Source organism: Elgaria multicarinata, chromosome 2 (genome assembly GCF_023053635.1).
Source record: "Elgaria multicarinata webbii isolate HBS135686 ecotype San Diego chromosome 2, rElgMul1.1.pri, whole genome shotgun sequence".
Classification (NCBI taxonomy): domain Eukaryota; kingdom Metazoa; phylum Chordata; class Lepidosauria; order Squamata; family Anguidae; genus Elgaria; species Elgaria multicarinata.
The window spans coordinates 59,174,359-59,195,337 of record NC_086172.1 but is presented as its reverse complement, the minus strand read 5'-3'; the positions used below and the strand labels follow the sequence as shown (position 1 = coordinate 59,195,337).

At 38.6% G+C, this 20,979-nt stretch overlaps 1 protein-coding gene across 1 annotated transcript in view; it reads right to left on the bottom strand.

Annotated features, from left to right (window-relative positions):
- Positions 1 to 20,979, bottom strand: part of LRP1B (LDL receptor related protein 1B) — a 976,641-nt gene that overhangs the window by 71,610 nt on the left and 884,052 nt on the right. Inside the window, exons 62-71 of the mRNA XM_063116589.1 lie at positions 20,389 to 20,537; positions 16,555 to 16,648; positions 11,231 to 11,347; positions 10,679 to 10,798; positions 7,629 to 7,748; positions 7,114 to 7,230; positions 5,791 to 5,897; positions 3,234 to 3,363; positions 1,971 to 2,077; positions 486 to 618 (exon numbers count right to left, since the gene is read on the bottom strand). Of these exons, the coding sequence (XP_062972659.1) occupies positions 486 to 618; positions 1,971 to 2,077; positions 3,234 to 3,363; positions 5,791 to 5,897; positions 7,114 to 7,230; positions 7,629 to 7,748; positions 10,679 to 10,798; positions 11,231 to 11,347; positions 16,555 to 16,648; positions 20,389 to 20,537 (1,194 nt within the window). The remainder of the gene's footprint in view (positions 1 to 485; positions 619 to 1,970; positions 2,078 to 3,233; positions 3,364 to 5,790; positions 5,898 to 7,113; positions 7,231 to 7,628; positions 7,749 to 10,678; positions 10,799 to 11,230; positions 11,348 to 16,554; positions 16,649 to 20,388; positions 20,538 to 20,979) is intronic.

Below are 20,979 nucleotides of genomic sequence, written 5' to 3'. Positions count from 1 at the left end.
TGTCTACTTATGCTCTTATATCCTTTACATGACTTTTATATCTTTTACTAATACGTGTGTTGCAAGTTTTCCCTTTCAGAACATGCATCTTCCATTTGGTTTGCATCTGCTATAATGGATCCAAAGTGTCTGACTTGACATGATATGAATTTCAATAAAAAGAAACTATGATTCTTATCAGCAATTTTTCCTTATGACTATCTCTCTAATCTAGTCTTCCCCAATCTGTTGCCCTCAAGATGTTATGGCCTACAGTGCCCAGGCTTCCTAACCACTGGCCCTGCTGGCTGGGGTGGATAGGAGTCGAAGTCCAAAGCATCTGGAGGGCAACATATTGGGGAAAGCTGAACTAAAGTATATCAAAAACAGGATTCTTTCTGCACTTAGCACAACAGAGATAAGGCTCAAGGGAGCCATCATCTTTCTTACCCCATAGTAAGGTCCTTTATAAAATAAACGCTAAGCAAGAAAAATATGAATCTTACCTCTGTCACAATTTTGTTCATCACTGCTATCTACACAGTCTTGGATTCCATCACAAAGCCATCTGACAGGGATACAGTGTGCCTTGTTTTTACATCGAAACTGATCTTCTTTGCAATTGGTTACACAATCAATCTGTTTAAATACATTTATATATTACATAATTGATCAACAAAAGCGATGGAACTATGCACAGATCAACTAGATTTAAACAAAATTGATACAATTCAACATTTTGGTTGATTTGTGATGGGTCATTTTTTTCTTTTAGTGACAAAGTTACAGTCACTACTGAACATAAATAACTGAAATGACAAGCATATCTATATTACATTATGAAGGAAAGGGCATAAAACTCAACACCTTTGCCTCAAACCTGTGGTTGGCTTCCAAAGTTATGGGGGCAGAAGGCTGCCTCCAAAACAGGGCTTTCCTGCCCTTTCTCCCCACTGCAGTTCTCTGCTCCCCTGCAGTTGGGGAATCCTTAGGAAAAGCCTAGGAATGGTTATGGGCTGCAGCAGGCAGGAGAATCAACAGGAATTATTGTCTTGCTTGAGCAGAAGTGTGCCTCTGTTCATGCAAGGCATCTTTGGATACCACCTAGTTTCTCCTTAAACGCACACACAAACACACACTTGCATCATTCAGCACAAATAGCCTATATACCAAGGGTGAAGAACCTAGAGGTCAGATTTGGCCCACTGGGGTTCCATTCTGGCTACATGGGGGCTCCCAGAAAGCCACATCCCCTTTTCCCCAACTATCAATCATTCCTTGCTTTTGTGCAACTCCCCATCCAATGTACAGATTGAAATGCCTCTCCTAAGGCTTAGTTACTGGCAGAAAAAGGTTTAAACTAAAAGATGCTGGTAGTCTTGGATTTTTGCCCCACTCTTTTTGCCTTCAGTCCTGCCCAACACTGGAATACAGCCCACCAGAGTTTGTACAAAATGGAATTTGGCCCTTGAGCTGAAAGACATTCTGCACCCTTGTCCTATATATAGTTATTTATAGCTTGTTTTTGGACCAAAATAATAAAAGTCTGAGAAAAAATAAAATACATGTAAAACATTGACATTCTAAAAAATCAAATAACAGAAATAAAAAATCAACATACAGCTGAAAAGAGCAATTAAAACAATAAACCCAAACATTTGCAACTCAAGTGCCTGCCTAAAAAGAACAGTTTTCAGTGATCTTTTCAGAAAAGATCCTTGAAACAGACAAATAGATCTGCTGCACCTCTGACATGAAGAAATTCTAGAATTCCTGGGCCTCAAGCAAAAGCCCATACTGCCATCTAGATCAATGAAATCTGCAGTTGCCCCTTCATCAAAGTGAATAGAAACATGCACTGCTGACTGGGTTTTGTTCTCAACTGAACTTCTGAGTTGGGGAGAAGTTTGACAATATTTGTTACTTTATATTCGTGTTTCTAAATTTGAAGTCCAAAATGTTAGATTAGGTCAAGCAAATTAACCACTTACCTCATCAGAGCCATCTGGACAATCATAGTCTCCATTGCATCTGAAAGATGCTGAAATACATCCTCCACTGGCACATATGTACTCACTTGAAGAGCAGGTTGGAGATGCTATTTCAGACATATATTTGGCATTAGGCTAATATAGTGAAAAATTACCACCATCATAATTTAAGGTTCAGATTTGGTAAAGTACAAATAATAGTCCTGTGCAGGCATTATGCCCACAAGCAATTATTTCAATCAATCTTTCAAACAACACAAGCAATTATGATTGCGTAAGGCAGGGGAGGCAACTTCTTTTGGTCCAAGGGACAGATTGCTCCTCTCTCATCAGGCCATCAGGCTGGATGATATCAAGGGGCAGTGATCCCACACAAAGTCCTACCCCCTGTGCTGTCATCTGGCTTTGTGCTACTCACTTCACCCCCTCTCCATGCAGAGAAAGGCACAGAGCTCAGAGTCTCTCTGCATGGAGAAAAGGACTTGGCTGGGGCTTGCAGGATAGGCAATCCTTCCTAGCCCCCAGGGTAAAAAAATATTTTAGCGGTTAATTGATAACGTATTTTAAGTGATGTAAATTTTATTAAGGTGCATCACATGTTTATTTCTTTAATCTTTCTGTATATTATACTAGCCTCCAGTTAAGTACCTGATCACATAAAAGTTATGTCAATGCAGCTTCCAATTTGAGGTTGACCAAATCTTGTAGATAAAGTCCAATTATAAGGTATTATCAAAAGGAACTTGACAAAATAGGATTATTTTGCTGTTTATACCTCACATGTGAATACACATACACATACAAGCTAGCTAGCTGCAGTAAGGTAAAGCTAATACAAAGTAAGGATAGCACACATGCCAGAGATAACTTTACTTTTCCAGGGACAGAAAACATGTTTGAACATTAATAGTTAGGTATTGGCTACCAAACTGCTTCATCTGACATTTTTCAGGTGACTGGAGTCCGTGGATCCCCGTGCTTGCCTGACTCAGAGCACCACGAGTTGGGCAAGCACAGCAGTTCCTGCTTGTCTGCTAAGTCACAAAATTGCTATTTGGCCTATTCCGTAAAGAGCCATTTTGTGCAAATGGTGACCATAAAGAGGCCATTTATGCAAAATTAAAGGTGTAAATGGTTTAAATACAGAAACGTCAGATTTGCCATTTTGCAGTTCAATGGAGGAGCAAATTTTTCACTTACTTTATTGGGGGGGGGGATCCCTTAAAGTGAATATCTTTTTGCCCCTTGTTAATAAAGATTTACCTGGTTCACAATTTTTCTCATCCTCTCCAAGTAAGCAGTCATCATGTCCATCACATTTCCACTTTGTGGCTATGCACTGACCGTTGGAGCATTGGAACTGGTCTTTTAAGCATCCAGAGTCACAATACCTCTGTCATAAACAAAATTATGCAACTAGTTGAACTAAAATAAAATATGCTACATAAAAATGTAATTTAAAAACAAAACACCTTTGAGGCTCATGTCCAAAGTGAACAGGTTTTGCTAATTCTGTTAATAGAACTATCATCTCCAAAATACTGATTTTTACGCATCAGTTGTTATAAAATTGATGTCATTACAAATGGATAACTATCACAGTACAATTATATTAATGTGATAACACCTGAAAGGCTGTATTCTCCCATATAGGTCTACCCGGGTTTTATGCTATTCGAAGGAGACCCCCTCTCTCAGTTCCGCTACCATCAGAGGCATCGCTGGTAAAGATGAGAGAGAGGGCCTTCTCAGTGGCCACTCCCAAGCTTTGGAACTCCCCACCAAGGGTGGTGCCTCTACGTTATACTCCCACCAGAAGACAAATATATTTTTGTTAAGGTAGGTATTTGGCATGTGATCTGGTTTATTGTTGAAGGAGTTTTAATTGGTTGAGTGCTATATATTTCTTCTATAATTGTATTTTAATTGTGTTTTTATTAGGGATATGCTCCGCTTCTAATCGGACCGGCGAATTAGAAGCGGAGCGGGGTGCTTCGCCTCCCCTTAAGGCGGAGGCGAAGAGGACTGGGGGGGCGGCAGAGCATGGCGAAGAGGATCGAGGTGAAGGCAGATCCTTCGCCTCGATCTGGAGCTCTGCCGGAAAGGTAAGTGGGGTTTACCGGGCCCTGCCGCTGTCGCCCATGCGTCGCGACAGCGGCAGGGCCCTGTAAACCCCCCTCCTCTCCCTTACCTGCCTCCATCCGCGGTCCCTCAGCTTCATCAATTGAGCCCGCGGTTCAACCAGGAAGTCTAGGCCACACTTGTGGCCCAGACTTCCTGGCTGAACCGCAGGCTCAATTGAAGAAGCCGACGGACCGCGGACGGAGGCAGGTAAAGCCCCCCTCCCCCTTGGTCCCTTACCGGGCTCTGCCGCCATCACCGCACGGGCAGCGACGGCGGCAGGGCCCGGTAACCCCCCCGCCCTCCTCTCCCGGCCTTACCTGGCACCACTCCCCTCCACTGAGGAGCTCTAATTCGGAGCCGGAGCTCCACGGCGAAGAGGAGCGGAGTATGGGCGGAGCGGTGCGGAGCGGCCCACGGGGCAGAGCGGGGGGGTCCGTGCACACCCCTAGTTTTTATGGATCTATTTTTATGTTATGTTTTAATTAAGATTTTATTTTAACCTGTATTTTATGAACGTTAGCCATCCTTAGCACCATTTTTGGTGGAAAGGCAGGATAAAATGAGTACATAAATAAATAAATTTGACCCAGAGTGACCAGACTATATTCATTAAAAACACCATTAATAGTTTATTTTATACTCTGTCTTTCCTCTAAGGAGATGAGAGCATCAATGCACACACCATAAGGTGTAATGTAATGTATCATTTTTGAAAGATGGAAATAAGAATGCCCTCATACACATTGGTTTGGCTCTTAATTTGTTCTTCTATTAGCTTAAGAAAGGGGTAATTTCCATCTGTAGCCTTCTGAAACATATCCCCCACAACTGCAAAGGGTCCCTCAACCTTTAGGAGCATATTTTGGGGGAGGAGTGTAGCAGCCTGTGGATGGAAGTCAGGAAGTACTGCTTTAAGTCATTCCTCAATCCACTTTTCTCCTCCATTTAGGATAGACTGATCTGTCTATTTCCCATCAGTGTCACATATTTTATCATATTTTACCCATAATTCTGTTCCATTCCATTCCTACATTAATCTTTTAATTTTCTCTCAAAATGCATATGTAGATATATTTCTTTCACACTATATGTATATTTACACCCCCCAAAAAAATATTTATTGGAATGTGTGACCGCATCACAGTAGTTTGAGAAGTGTAAATCTGGTGGATGTCTATGTTCTGACCTGCATCTCTTGTAATAATGTCTGACAACCCTGCCATTTTTCATAGTATTACCCATGCAAAGTATTGACTGGATCCTCAATAGATCAGGCTATTGTGTTCTTTCCCATTCCTTTAAATCTAGTTTCTGAAGTGAAGGGGGAACTTTTATGTTAAACATAAGGTTACCAGCTTGTTATCACCTATCTAGTTCCCCATAAAACGTGGGGAACTAGATACAGGAGCAGCACCAACTGAGATACTGGAGCGGCACAAACCCAGCACTGTAAACACAGCCCCTTGGTCTTCTGCTCCACTTGCCAGAAGTTCCTGGCCTACTTCTGAGCCTGCTGGACATTCAAAAAAATGTTGGTCACAAGGCTTGAGCTTTTGTGTAGTGCATGTTTTGTACATAAGCCATACATTGTTACCTTTTGGGAATGGAAGTGGGAAAGGCACTTGATTCCTTGTTCCCACTATGACAATCATGTATAGTCAGTAATTGTCAAAACTGATTGTTTGAAAAAGCTTACCTCATCTGAACCATCTGCACAATCATAATCACCATCACACCATAATTTTGCAGACATACAGTCTCCATTTGAGCAGTGAAAATCTTTCTGAGTGCATGTCTGTGGTTCTAAAAGAAGAGAAAAAGCATTTCAAACTCAACTTCTTTCAATACTTAGTGAGACCTTAGGCTGTTTTACACTATTCGTTGTCACACAAGCTTACCCATGTAATCAGTGAGTTTCCTTCCTCCCTTAATGTGATGTTGTATTGTTACGTGTGTGCTCCATTTTTTGTTGTCTGTAATTTTAAGTTTATTTTTAAAATATTTTTTCTACGTTAAAACAAATAAATTAACAAATAAAAATAAATGTTTCCCTTATGCATATGTGAAATCAGTACATTTGAAATCCACATTAATAAAAGCTATTATACCATACAGGCTCTCCACTTCTATAAAAACAAATATAATTTTTTAATAAGATTACTTTAACTATCAACAGGTTTTTAGAAGTGTTGATGTTACTAGAATGTAGGTCAAAGTTTTTTTGTAACTGTTTTTAAAATGCTTTCCTTAATTCTTTTATTTTCTTTTTTTCCCCTTAATTCTTTTCTTAACATGGTGGTTTATGTCAACTACTTACGGTTGCTACTGAACATGAATAGATTTTATTTTGAATAGATTATACAGGTATTTCAAATACTCAGAAATGCTTACTCCGTTTGCTTCTAAAATATGAAAATACTGGGTGCAGATTTATTATTGTAATGTAAATACATCAGATTTTAAATTTTCAACTGAAAGTTTTTTTCTATTTAGAAAAATAATATATGCAAAGTTGCTATTAAAATTTTTCCACAGGCTCTACAAATGGTACTTCTGTGGTTTGTATCCAACAGTGTTGCTCCGCTGACAGAAGCAGTTCTATCAATGGAACCAGGAGGGAGGCAATACCCCTTCCCTCTGTGCACCCTCTGGAGGAAACTTCTCAGCGCTCTGCAGCAGATTTTTGGACAACCCAGAGGGCTGCAGGAGAGTAGAATGAAGGAAAAGTTCCCACTGCACTAGCAGCCTTTCACTAATACAATTTTGGATTTAAACCTAAGAGCCTAAATATGTCTTTATAAATTGTTATAATACAAGATTCTGTTCTGTGTTCAGTTAATTTGATTTTGAATATTACTCACCATTAATGGTCCAAGTTCTTTTAAAGTGGGAGAAATAGATTTTTTTAAACAAAAAACAAAAAACCATAAAATATGACTGGAAAAAACCCTCACATTTTCTCTTCTTACAGAATGGTTCACAAAACTAATCACAGGTTATAATACTGGAAATTACTTACTGCAGTTTTCTTCATCAGAATTGTCACCACAATCATTTTGGCTGTCACATCTCCAGTGATCTGGAATGCAGTTGCTATTTTTACATTGGTATTCATGAGGTCCACAAGTCTTTTTATCTGTGAAAAAACAGATACTCCTTTTATTATCATAACTTGTGAAAAATGCATCCCAGATTTCCAGCTATAGTATATTAAATCACATTTCATTGGCAAAGACACACATTAATTATCTGCCACCCATATCAGAAAGTATATTTCACCATAAAAATATTTCCACTAAAATAATTTTTAAATAGAGAATTAGGTATAGTTAGAGATGGACTGAATTGCTGGGTTACATCGAGATAGTACTGATGAATTCAGTTCACCAAGAACATCTGGATAACAGAATCTAGAATGTGTTGGATATTCCATTCTGACTTTAAAATGGACCCTTTTATGTGGTGCAGCAATAAGGCTACATAAGGCCTTGCATTCAGAGAACTGAGTTAACTATTAGTATTTGGGATACTCACCACAGTTTGCCTCATCAGACCCATCAGCACAATCTGGATCCTCATCACATACCCACAGTTTAGAAATGCAGTGTTTTGTGGTTTTACATTGAAAATGGTCAGGAGAACAGCTGTTTTCCGCTTTAAAGAAAATAAGTTTCATTTAGTACAGAAACTGTTTTCTAACATTCAGAAACTCCAGTTAAAATAATCAAAGTTATTTAAAACTAAATTTCTCTAAATTCTACAAGTCACTCTTTTTATGAATGCCTTAGTAATTTCCACTTCTCCGTTATCAAAAGAATTCACCAAAATGTTAATATCAAGTGTATTTTACTGATAACAAATAATGGAATTCAAGATTTGATCAATATAAGCCTAACACCAACATTAGGGTTAAAAAGATCCAGATATTTTTTCAGCACAATTCATAGAATGTTTGTTAATGGGAAGTATGTAAATATTATAAATTAACAGATATACATATCTACACAAAAGTTCAATGGGAATTACTCCCAGGAAACTGGTCATAGGACTGCATCCTTAGGCCACAATGCTATAACTTCTGCCCTCAATGATTATAAGTCTCCAAACTGAGAGGCTTATGACCATCCAGTGCAGAACCAGAGGCATGACGGAGGCGTTCTTTGCCTCCCCATCCTCCTGTTCTACATTCTTGCAGGATGGTTTTTTTGTCCATCTAGCTGGGGACTTTTGGAGAGGGAGGGAAGGAGGCTGAGGAGGCCCCTCAATAGCTCATATCTCACCATCTCCAGCATCCTCTCCTCTCCATCCAAAGGAATGCCCCCTTTCCACCCTTTCCAAGGTTGCATTCCTGACCTTGGTGAGGCAGCTCTTCCGATGCTGGCTGCAAAGGGGAGGGGGTTAGAATGCTGATTTCCCTTCTAAAGTTAGAACATTGTCTCTGACCTCAGATCCAGGAATCCAAAATATGCTATGTCCACACCACACCTACAACCCATGTTGTCTAGGGGCATAGTATTGCTCCCCCAGTTATTTTTTTTCTTTCATCCACTTTTGAAAACTGAATTAGTGTACAGAATTTGTTTACTCCCATAGAAGCTAGTAGCAATCATAACTCCTTACAGCAATCAATGCATGAACTATACATTTTGGTGACAAAATATATACTGTCTGACTGAATTTACTAACTAAATCTGGGTCCCTGATTACCAAGGGGAGGGAGGGGATTCTCCTCAGTTGGCTGGTGGTGTACTGGTCAGGTTCATCATCAAACCAAGCCATAATTCAAGCTCTGGATCAAATTATGTGTGGCAGGGGGGTGGGGGCAAGATCTCAGAGCTGACTTGAAAGGGAATGTCTTTTTCATAGCAACATTTGTGGTTTTTCACTTAACTGTATTGTTCTATCTTTCTATTAGAAGTTCTCATTTCAGCTGCTTGAGGTACTGGGCCAGGTTCATAGCAGCGATAACTAGGGCTGTGCTAGCTGGGGGATAGCAATAAAGGATCTTGGGATTTCAAGGCCCTAGTTGATCTCAAATGATGGCATTCTTGCAACACATCCAAATCACAGGACAGTCCACAGCATTGGTTCTTGCTGCAGGGGGATTGAGATTCCTGCCACCCTATCAGCACTACCAAGTTGTGTGGTGCATCATTGTTGTTTTTAAATGGATACTGATGTTTTTATACTTCTGTTTTTATGTTTCTGGTGGTTTTTAAATTTTGTATACTTTTTTAATGTTTACTGTTTTAACTTTTGTGAACTGCCCAGAGAGCTTCGGCTATGTGGTGGTATATAAATGTAATAAATAAATAAATCATTCAGTAGTTGGGCTATCAGTGTCTGGATCCTTGTCCCATCCTATGCCAAACTCTGGCAGCAGTAACCAATAAAGGTAGTGTTTCAACTTTAGAACTTGGCAATAATAAAGTAAGATAAATTGTAAGCCTATGCGGCAGAGTCTTGCTATTTACTGTTTTACTCTGTACAGCACCATGTACATTGATGGTGCTATATAAATAAATAATAATAATAATAATAATAAAAGGTGACCACTTATCAATAAAAATAATTCAGTTTTGCCAGTTGTGTCTAATCAGTTGTGTTAGTTTCACCATTGCTGTAATGCTCCACATTTTTGGTATCCAATAAGTCATATTTGGGATCTCATGTAATTTACAGTGCTTAGAATCCACTATTCTGGTAGTTGTTGCTATATAACAATTCAATTGTCTATGTTCACGTGTGTTGCACCATTCCTGTATCTCAAAAAAGGAACAGTAGTGGATCTAATTTAATAGAGTAACTCAAGATTTTTTCCATTATGGTTTTTAGCTTTGCTAAACCTTTTCTACATGGGGTAGTCAACCATATATGGTAAAAAATGCTTCTATTTTTCAAACATTTCCAAAAGCATGGATTTTAAATCTTATTAGTTTTACTTTTTATCACAGCTGTCATTTTAGAACGTTTTCCCCTAATATTCATACTCAAAGAAAAATGACAACTGCTTGACAGCAGATGTTCACTTGGATATTATCTACAACATACCAAACCCATTTTCTACAAATCTTTAACTTGTTCCATTTCACATTCATATCCCAATGGAATTTTATGTTTTGGTTGGGTTTTTAAAAATGTTTATTTCCTTAACAAGTTAGGTTAATCCCCTCAATGGATCAATTTTAAGTGTCTCAAGTACAAAAGCTCTAATTTGAAAATACTCAAATCATAATGGGTCTTCCACATTCCATTTCTTTTAATTTCATTATTAGTTAAGATCCTTTTATTTATTAATAAATCATTTATTTTTTCTTCCATTGACAGAATCTAGAATTATCTTAATCAAATCTACTTTATTAATCTTGAACCAGTAGATTCATCTGCAACTTGTCTACGCCACATTTACCATGACTTAATAGCATCGGTCTCAATCCTTGAAGATTCCACTATGTGTTTTCTTCAGTTGTAAAAGCATCAATTTACTACTAGCTTCTAGTTTCTGTTTTATAAGCAGTTAATCATTTCTACTAAGACTCATGAAGAGATTATGGCGTTTCTTCATGAATAACAAAACTACTTACGACAATCTCTTTCATCTTCTTCATCACCACAATCATCCTGCCCATTACACCTGAGATTTATTGGAATGCACTTCTGATTCTTGGTGCACTTGAATTGACCCGACAAGCAAACATGTGTATCTGGAATAAAAACAAACCTGTCTAACTAAACAAATTCAGATGAATCTCATTTTATATTATTTAACAGGATTAATGTTATTTTCATTTATTCATTGAAACATAACACCTACTACATTTAATATTCTAACTAAATTTAGAATATTAATAATAATAAAGAACCAGAATATTATTATTAATAATAATAAAGAACTAATATTTAGGTTGGGTACAAGCATATACTAGTGGGAACCTAATACTTGTAAGGAAACATGATATTTCCCCTGTCTGATGTCACTCCAAATCAGCCCCTCCATAGGTAATAGGATGCACTTATACAAAAGAATAATATGACTGGAGTTCACTACATGACTCTGTAATGTGATGTTGTTGCATTCCAGACCATAGTGTCAGACTCTCAATGGCTTTTTTCTTTGATGTCATATAATCACCTACCACAATTGAGTTCATCAGAATTGTCTCCACAATCATTTTCTCCATCACATATGAAGGCTGGTAAAACACAGAGTCCAGTACCACACTGAAAACGGCCTGGTTGACATTTAAATTCAGCTGGAAAAAGAAACAAGTGTTGAACAGCTGCATATGTTGGTAATAAAAAATAAATAAGTGTTTTTCTAACACTCAGAATATTTCTATGCTATGAAAAAATATTTCTATGCTGTGAAAAAAGCCAACAAATCAGATATTTTTAGCAATAAATGGAGATTTAAATGTGTCTGTGCCTCAGCCCAATTAAGTTAATGAAAATTCTCCCTTCTAAGTCACAGTGGGTTTTAATCAAATACATATAAAATGTTTTGCAATAAACAAGAGAGAATGTCTTTGCACTGTAATTTTAAAGCAACAAGATAACTATCAGTATTAGCCAAGAGATTCTAAATTGCTAGTCTTTTTCCCAATAAGCAATTAAATGTATTTCCTCTTATACTGAAATAAATGGTACAAGCCAGATTATTTTCTAGTTACCCACTCACATCTACACCTTTTCCCTACAATTATATGATATCTAAGTGCAAGGAATGAAATCTAATTGGCACGTAAGCTGAATTTCTCAGTTAACAGCAAAGTGTACAATTTCCTTCATTTTGACATACTGTAAGGTATCAGATTGAATGCACCGACCAGCATCATTACTGCAGTTGAGGCTGCAATCCTATACATATTTATCTGGATCTAAGTCCTATGAAACCCAATGGAATTTACTTCTGAGTAAACATGCCCAAGACCTCTCAGTGCATTACTTTCTACACTAGTAATGAGTGTATCTGTGCTAATATTGACATGTAAATCACAATAATCTTCTAGGCCAAAATAAGCATGAGTACCAGTTGAAATTACTATGTGATTTATTAAGCGAAGAATTAAAACTGTTCATAATCAATGAAAGCTTTAATAAAATAGTTTCTTTAAAAATATAACGGATGGTTCTGTCAGTTCAGTCTACAGGAGTGGTAGAGAATCTCAGGCCTGGGGGACAATTCTAAATGGCCATGCCTCCTTGCTCTGGACCAACCACCTGTGAAGTCTCTCCCTACCCTAAAAATTAGCATAAGTGAGTTGCATTTGTTCTTTATCAAGTGATGACATAATTCTCTCTAAGTGGCAAGCCTCTCTTCATAGGTTACCACCATCCTTGCTTCCATTTTCTTTGTGGCAGGAGATGACACTGTTTAAGCCTACACTTCAGGAATTTGACAAAAATATTAGAGATGTATTGGTCCTGTGGAGGAAAGGCATTTAAGGGCAACTAGTAATCCAGTCCTGAACACACCACTCACTCTGAATCTCAAATTGTAGTGAGGGGAATAGAAAGTGATGGGATAAATCTTGTTATGGCAGGGACAGGAATGTCAGTGGCATTACATCACATATATTCACCTGAAGGTCAACCTCTACTTCCCCACATCTATTGACATACTATACCTACCCTCCTCTAAGAAGACTTCTTACCTTTAGAAAAGGGGATTACACACTCACCTCAGCATCCCATTCTCCTTCTGCTGCAACCGCTGCAAACATTTTACTGGTTCCAGGGGAGGGGCTGCAGGAGAGCATTTGATAGTTGCCTAGTAATTGCCCGACATACTTCCAACATAACCTGTTAGTGGTTGGGGAATATGTTGAGTGGTTACTAAGCAATCACCAAGTGCTTTTTCCTTCCCTCCCTGGAGCAAGCAAAACATCCAGTTGGGGAGCCCCTCTGAATGGCTATGGTAAGAAAGAGAGTGGCTGGGGATCAGGTCTTGCTTTTACTATTTGTATTTTTAACCCAAGGCACCTCCCTATATATTGATATAAAACCTACTGGCCTAGTTTTCAGTAAGTGAGAATGAAGAGATGAAAGAAAAAAGTGCACCAATGCAAATCATGTATACCAGAGGGTGCTCAACCATGAATTACTATGTAGGAAATGCAAGGCTATGCAGTGATGCTTTTGTGAAGAATGGAGCTTTTCCTCAATAGAGTTAGGTTCATGACTATTGTTTAGAGTTTATATATATTGAAGACATGGAGGAATATATTCAGTCAGAGAGCACTGGCATCCTAATAAGAACTTAACTTCAAACTATTGTGGAGGTGACACAGCAGGTGCTCCCAGATTCAATTTCTGATTCTTCAGTTAAAAGGCTAGGACAAGCCTCTGACTGAAAACATATATGATCAAAAAGCTCTTGGATAGATCAATCAAAGGTCTAGCTTAGCCTAAGGCAATTTCATTTGATCATTTGTAATCCCAACAATATAAACAAATGATAAGAATCCATGTTACAATTTGGAAGCAAAGTAAGCAAACAGGCGCTACATGAGACACTCCATTAACATCAGATGCATGAAATGAAATAGTACAGGAAACAATTAGGCTGTTTTAGAAGTTGTCACAAGAAAAAAGTACTGCCACATTGGAGATATTACAAAAACCTCGTAAGAACCTTGATGGCTGGAATAATGACGGGTTAACTGTTGCAGCTTATTCTGGAATGACAGTTATAGACGGAAGGGGGGGAAATACCAATCTTGGCTTAGCCATACTTAGAGTAGACCACTGAAATCAATGTGACTCAAATTAGTTATGACTACTATACTATAACTAAGTTTCAATCCAACCTATGTATATTTAGAGAGACAATGATTCACGAACCATGTGTCCAACAGAGAGATTCTTTAACAGAAAACCACCATGCCACATGTCAAACCATTTGAATCAGAGGAGACTTCCCAAAGCGGATTGTAATATGGCATGAGAATCTGCTGTTCAAAAAGCAAAAGTCCTATTACTCTGTGGTAGATCTATCTATCTTATCTATCTATCGATAATAAGCTTGCAGCCAGGTCCAAGCAGGAAAGTTCTAGAGCACCTATAGAAAAGTATTCAGGCTTCTTCAACTTTGGAAAACCTCCAGGAGGGTTGGATAGGGAAATGCACAAGTGCACTGCATCCACTGAGAATGTTTCTGTACCTGCTTTTGGTGCTTGAACTGGTCATATATATCGTGCAGTCAGGAAGGCATTTTCTGTTGATACTAAAGGTTTAGAGTAGGGCTTTTCTAAAGCATGAATTGTGGCCAGAAAGGTAAAGGAAACAAATGCAGATTCTGAAATATGTATGTGTAAGTTATCAAACTAAGTCTCATGGCAAGAATACATAAGTCTGGTTTCAAAATCTGCTGGTAGTGGAAGCACAATTACAAATCATACCTGTGCAAAAATTCAATAAGAAAAAACTGATACTGTAGCAAGATGGTTATTACTAATGACCTGCAAACCAAGGCTGCAATGCTACCTATATTTATCTGAGAGTAAGTCCCAATAGACACAATGGGACCTACTTCCAGGTAAACATGCTTAAAATGTGCTGTCAAGGGGGAATTTACATAAAGAGGAGGAAAGTGTAAGTTGTTAATGCCAAGTACAAAGGAATTGAAAACTATTGAAAAAAGAGTAAGCTAACTGTTTCGGTACAGATCAACAATCAGCGAAAGAATCTATAGACCTCTTTTCTTTTACGTTTTTATTAAAAGTTTGGAAAACAATCTGTTGACATGAGATGCTTTAAGGATGTCTATTTAAGGGCAGGACAAGGAACTAGATGATTCATTCAATCTTTACTTTGAGCTGACAAAAGTATTAACAATTTTTAGAACTTTGTGATTCAATTATATTCTAGAAGATACAAACTTATTAACGGTGAAAGTTCTTATTTCTGTAGCAGTTTGCCAGATACACTATTTTCTAAAGCGAAGATACCCTATATACACCTGTCATGGCAAAATTATATCAGACATTCTGCCACCTGCTGAGAGCATTGTTTACTTCAAGTGTTCTGAACTCTGACAAGAGGACTATTGTGACAGCTGCATGAACTATGAGAAACTATCAAAATATCTGCAGATTTCACAGCACAACCAGGACACTGCTGCCATGTTACAGAAGACATTTAGCAGCAATACATCTTATAAAGTAACTTGTTATTTCTAGACTCCTGCCAATCTTTTTTTCTATTATTTGTAAAAGCTATAATTTAAAAAAGGGAGACATTAGGAAAGTATCTAGACTGTGACATCACGCCAAATTGCAACAGAACCCCCTGGATAAGTTCTAATGCTGTAAGTATTAAGTTATTCTAAAAGTATTTGTTCAATGCATAGTAATCTTGTACATTTTATAATTTAATATATAGAAACCAAGTCATAATATTTTTTAAAATAAAATCCTAAACATTTAACAATTCCTATATCACTGTTACACTATGACAAGCCTAGTTCCCCGCTTAACGGGGAGCAGTGAATTGTGTTGCGCGCTGGCCGGCAGCGAAGGGAGAAGGGCTGGTCCAGCCACCGCAGCAGCACAGACCCAGCAGCAGCCTCTCCTTCCCAGGAGGGGCCTGCAGAGCCAATCAGTGTGATGATGGGTGTGGCCAAAGAGGCAGACCCGGCAGAGTTAGATCTCTCCTTTGTTCTGCCTCCAGTTCAATCTCAGGCAGTCCTCCCATGCGGCTCCAGGTTTGCAGTTGCTGGCTTTTCCACCCACCCACTCCTGGTAGTAAGATGTCTTGCAGTGGCAAAAGTAGTCACCAGTTAATGGGGATAGGAAGAAATTTTACCTGCACAGCAATTGGCAAAGACTGTGCAAGGTTTTTGCCTTCCCCATTGCAAGATTAACTCCACTGTAAATAACTTGATTTGGACTATCAGTATATTCTGTGTGGATGCTTCATTTTATAATATTTGTCACAACGTTCGTAGGCATGATAGGCATTGGGCTGGATCCATTGGTGAGGGGGAGCGGGATTTGCCTCCCTACTCCCCCATGGCGAAGATTCCCAATAGGGATCTTGGGGACATAGTACCAAGACCAGACCAGCATGGGGGCTGTGAGCTGGCCACATCCGAGGTGGAAAGGTGTTCACGTTAGTGGTCCATACTGTGATGTGCCCCGGGGTGGTAGAAAGGGTCAACACCGTGGTGTGTCCCTAGCCCTACCATCCATCCACCACCAGTGCCCCTGGCATGTGGGCCAGGAAGGGGAATTGGTCAGCAGGCAGACTGGCCAATTATAGGATCCCGCCGCCAAGCCTATTTGAGTGAATCAATAAAGTTGTGGCCAACTTATTACCCAGTTTTGCCTGTGTGTCTAATTTGTTCTCGTCCCTTCGTCAACCAGACCCAATAAGCGCTGCTCTCACAATGATCGGTTAGTGATACTTTCTAATGTCTGTTACACAGCATTTCTAAAATACTGTATACATTTATACTTACGACATTCTTCAGGTTCATCTGATCCATCTCCACAATCATCTACAGTGTCACACTTCCACCAGAATGGAATACATTTGTCAGTTTTGCAACGGAACTGCAGGAGAAAAAATATTGCAGAAAAAGCCTTAATATAGTAATATGTTTTATGGGATTAACATGAATATTTTATGCAAATAAAAATAAAAGCAATCAAGTCAAATATCAGAATTTGGAATCTGCTGTGCCTTGAAATTTGTTTTTTAGTTACTATTTTTAAAAGTCAAGCGCTGTTTTTATGTTTCATCATCACTCTTTTAAGAATACAATTCTATTAAGTTTATGTCAGTTACAGCAGTCTATGTTACAGCATGCATGCTCAGGTAGACCAGATATAATGGCTTAGATTCATACTTTCCCCCTCCTCCATTCTGGGATAATTCCCACTTGCTATTGAAGACCCCATGTCACATGCCATGCTGTTCTAGATGGTCCCTCAAATTCAAGAGCAGTTGTGGTTGATACAGAAAGAAAGAAGAGATAGAAAGGCCCTTTTCCATGAACAGACTATCAGAAATAAAACAGTGCATTCAAATTAGGTTAAAAAACGCACCGCTTTGTCAAGGTACTGTAATGAAGGAATGCAGCAAAGCCCAGACACTCATGAATATCCATGGTTCAAGGATTATTTGGAGGGGGGAGGCAGCATAAAATGGAAACTTAGCTTCCCTCCCAAAAATACAATCTTATGAGTCATGCTATCTCCAGTATTTGAGGCAGTAAGCCTGTGTGCACCAGTTGCTGGGGAATATGGGTGGGAGAGTGCTGTTGCATCATGTCCTGCTTGTTGGTCTCTGGCCGAAGGCTGGTTGGCCACTGTGTGGACAGAGTACTGGACTGGATGGACCCTTAGTCTGATCCAGCATGGCACTTATTATGTTCATTATTATTATTATTATTATTATTATTATTATTATTATTATTTATATAGCACCATCAATGTACATGGTGCTGTACAGAGAGTTTCTATTTTAATTTTGAAATTATGTATTTTATATATATTTCTGAAACTACACCACACTTGGGCTTTTCTACAATGCCCTCCAAACACTTCTCCATTTAGTATTTTTAACATCCAGCCTGAAAAAGAGTGTTGGGATTTTACCAGGCCTAATAGGGACTTCAGCTTGCCTTAGATTTAGTAAGTGTAATGTAAAATCCAGCCATGGGAACTTTCCTTGCCCAACTTCTCTGCTACAGGAAAAAGGAGGGGTGAACTTTAGAAAAAACATGATGCTTTATCAGAGAAGCTGCAAACTGTGGCCTTTAGATGGATTCTGATTTATTATCTGAGAAATCTTCTATGGGAACAGAGCATGAGGGAAAAAGGACAGTTTAGGGTGTCTCAGCTTTCAGCATCAGCTTGTGAGGGCAGAGCAAAAACACCCGGTTTTAGTGTAGTGTTTGCTGATGGATCCAAAATCCCTTGTCAGAACAGAATAATGGATGAGTTAGCAGCCACATCCATTCATAAGCTGATGCTCACACAAGAGAGTTTTGGTAGTATCAACATCTGTTATTGCCTAGAACTCTTCTTAACCTACACTGATCTTTCTTGCCAAACATTTTCTGCCTGGACTTTCCAGGCAGAAACAGAGTTGAAAATATTTTTTTATAAACAGACCAATTAACTTTAAGTCTTTATGTTTCTCACTTGTTTCATTGCAAAATCATAAATTATCTCCCCAAAGCCAATTAGTCTTGAAAATTGACATTTTATAGATAAAATAGTTAGCTAGGTAATATAACTATTCATGCCCCCATAGTAGAATACCTGCACTTGCTTATACATGCTACCTTGCTGATACTTCTTTTAGCTAGGGTTCAATCAGAGAACAAAACAAAAAATCCACCTGGCTTGCACATCTCACTGAAAATTAGTTTCAGTTCTTTTTTGTAAATCTCATTTAATAAGATATGTGTGGGGAGTTCATAATCTTTTCCAAAAGTGAATTTTTTTTAGATGCAACATTTTACAAAGGAAATACTCAAAATGATCTGCAGCATATCTATGAACTAGACATTTATTCACATATATTTTGGGTATGTAAGTCTGGCTTGCACTCTTCCTGATTATTTTGGGTATGTATGTAACCACTGCCTTGCATGCTCCCTGATTATTATGATGCTTTGTGCCTTCTACAAACAACCTCTCCCTCCTTCCTATGCAAAAAGAACTCTGGGACTGAAAGCAAGTCACACAGTGATGCACAAATCTTTCTGTCTCGCAAACTACAAGTCCCAGTTTAACTGCATGAGCTCACTCTCCATTTTAGAGGAGGACCTGGGTCAGAAATTCACTGTTCAAAATCTTGCTTGTTCTGCTCTGACACCACTTCTGATTGGCTCCAGCAAATCTCATATGATCTTGGGGTTGTCTATACACCTTGTTTGCCCTGTGGTTGCTGATCACTGTGTCAGTTAAACAACACAGCTCCCAACTTGCAGCCACCACAGGGCTTTCCCCCCTGAAGCTACAATTTTTAAAAGGTGGGGAGTTAGCCCCACTCTTTTGCTTTTAAGCAAAGTCACCACGGTCCTTCCACGATGTGACCTCATTTTGGTATTGAGCTGGGGGTGTTCTGGTGCATATGGCAAGTGCTGTTAGGTCACCGGAAGAGTGGAAAGTCTAGGCAGAGAGCAGGGGGTGGGCCCAATGAGGTGAATGCCCCCCAGAAAGCCCCCTGACATGAGGAATTCCCCCACCCCTACAGAAGCGATACCACAGGGTTTCAAGGGGAAGGAGCAGCAAAGTGGTGCTGTGAAAACACCCCCCTTGTCTGCCCAGGATGACAATAGGTACAAAGATAAAAGAAATTAAGTTTCCATAAATATCTCAAATATGATCTACAATTAAGCCTCAAATTTTCCCCTCATGGTAGCGGAGTTGCAACCTGGGCTGGAAATCCCTGAATCTCTGGTGCCTGTTAAAGTGTAACTTTCCCCAGTTCCATGCAGAAGCATATATGAATATAAGAAATATAAAGATAGATTTTTCAGTGTTGAACACAATATAGCACCACAAACTGAATTTGCCAATTTCATAAAGATTTCATCATTTGCAAGTGTCCAGCAATGGTATTATTCACTGGTATTTAAAATTGTTACAGCTGAAGGTAAAATTAAATATAGAGGATGGAGTGGAAGGCTGAGAGAGAGAGAGAGAGAGACAGAGAGAGAGGGATGAATCTTTCTTCTTCTTCATGGTTCAAGGTAGATTTGCATAAGTACATATGTGGGCATCATTTTCAGTTTATCATTACACAAATCCCATATGATATCTGAGTGAGATATGTCTGGAACAGGTGTAGTTCTGAGCAACTTCACTATAAGAGTTGAAAGGGGGGTTGAACTAAACAGAAAACATTTTTTTTAAGATTATACACCAACACTTGAGGAAGGAAATGGACATTTTTAGCCAGCTGAAGGGAATTATATAATAACTGTTCATTGTCCAGTGCTTCAAAGAAAGAAACATTCAGGCTTACAAAAATGTAAGGAAAATCAGTGGGATCATTTATTGGATATATATTGACAACAACAAATTTTATGCCAGTATTTTAAGAAAATTAACTTAATTCAGAAATAAATAAACATGAATTAAAATTAAGGCTACAACTCTATTCCAACTTTTTTGTAGTAAGCTCCACCGAACATATCACGGTCTTACTTTAAGTAAACATGCATAGGATTAAACATGCTGAATCTCTAAATTCTGACATGTTTACTCCATTTCAAAATCTCTGAATACATGAAAAAGAAACCTTACAAATCACACATTATAAACAATATACTTACCTGACTGGCTGTGCAATTTGATAAGCAGGTCTTATTATTTGCAGCAAGGTAAAAGTTGGTGGGACAGGCACAAGTGTGTGTTTTGCCTGGGGCTAGGAGGCACAAATGACTACAGCCACCATTAGTTAATGTACACATATGTTTAGGCACTATGAATGCAAAAGAAGACCAATTAAAACATACTAATAAGACTTACAGAAAAAGCAAACAGAGGTAACTCAACATGCTTAAAAAACAAATGGTATGAATAAATAACGAATTATAAAATGCCTTTAAAATTTATTTTTGTCAACTCTCTATGAAATACTTTGATAAGAAATAAAAGCATTTTATATTGGGTCATCCAATTAATCAATACTGGGTGTTGGGTGGGGACATATTGTAGTTACTGCAATTCCAGAACAGTTCTACAAGCCATATGACCTATGTTGTTATATCAGTTCTGTGATGATAACGCCTTCATGTCCATCCAGGATTTGGAACCCAGAGCCTCGTGTGGTGCAGAGAGGTAAAGCAGCAGTTTCTGCAGCTGAAACTCTCCCCACGGCCTGAGTTCGATCCCAGCAGAAGCTGGTTTCAGGCAGCCGGCTC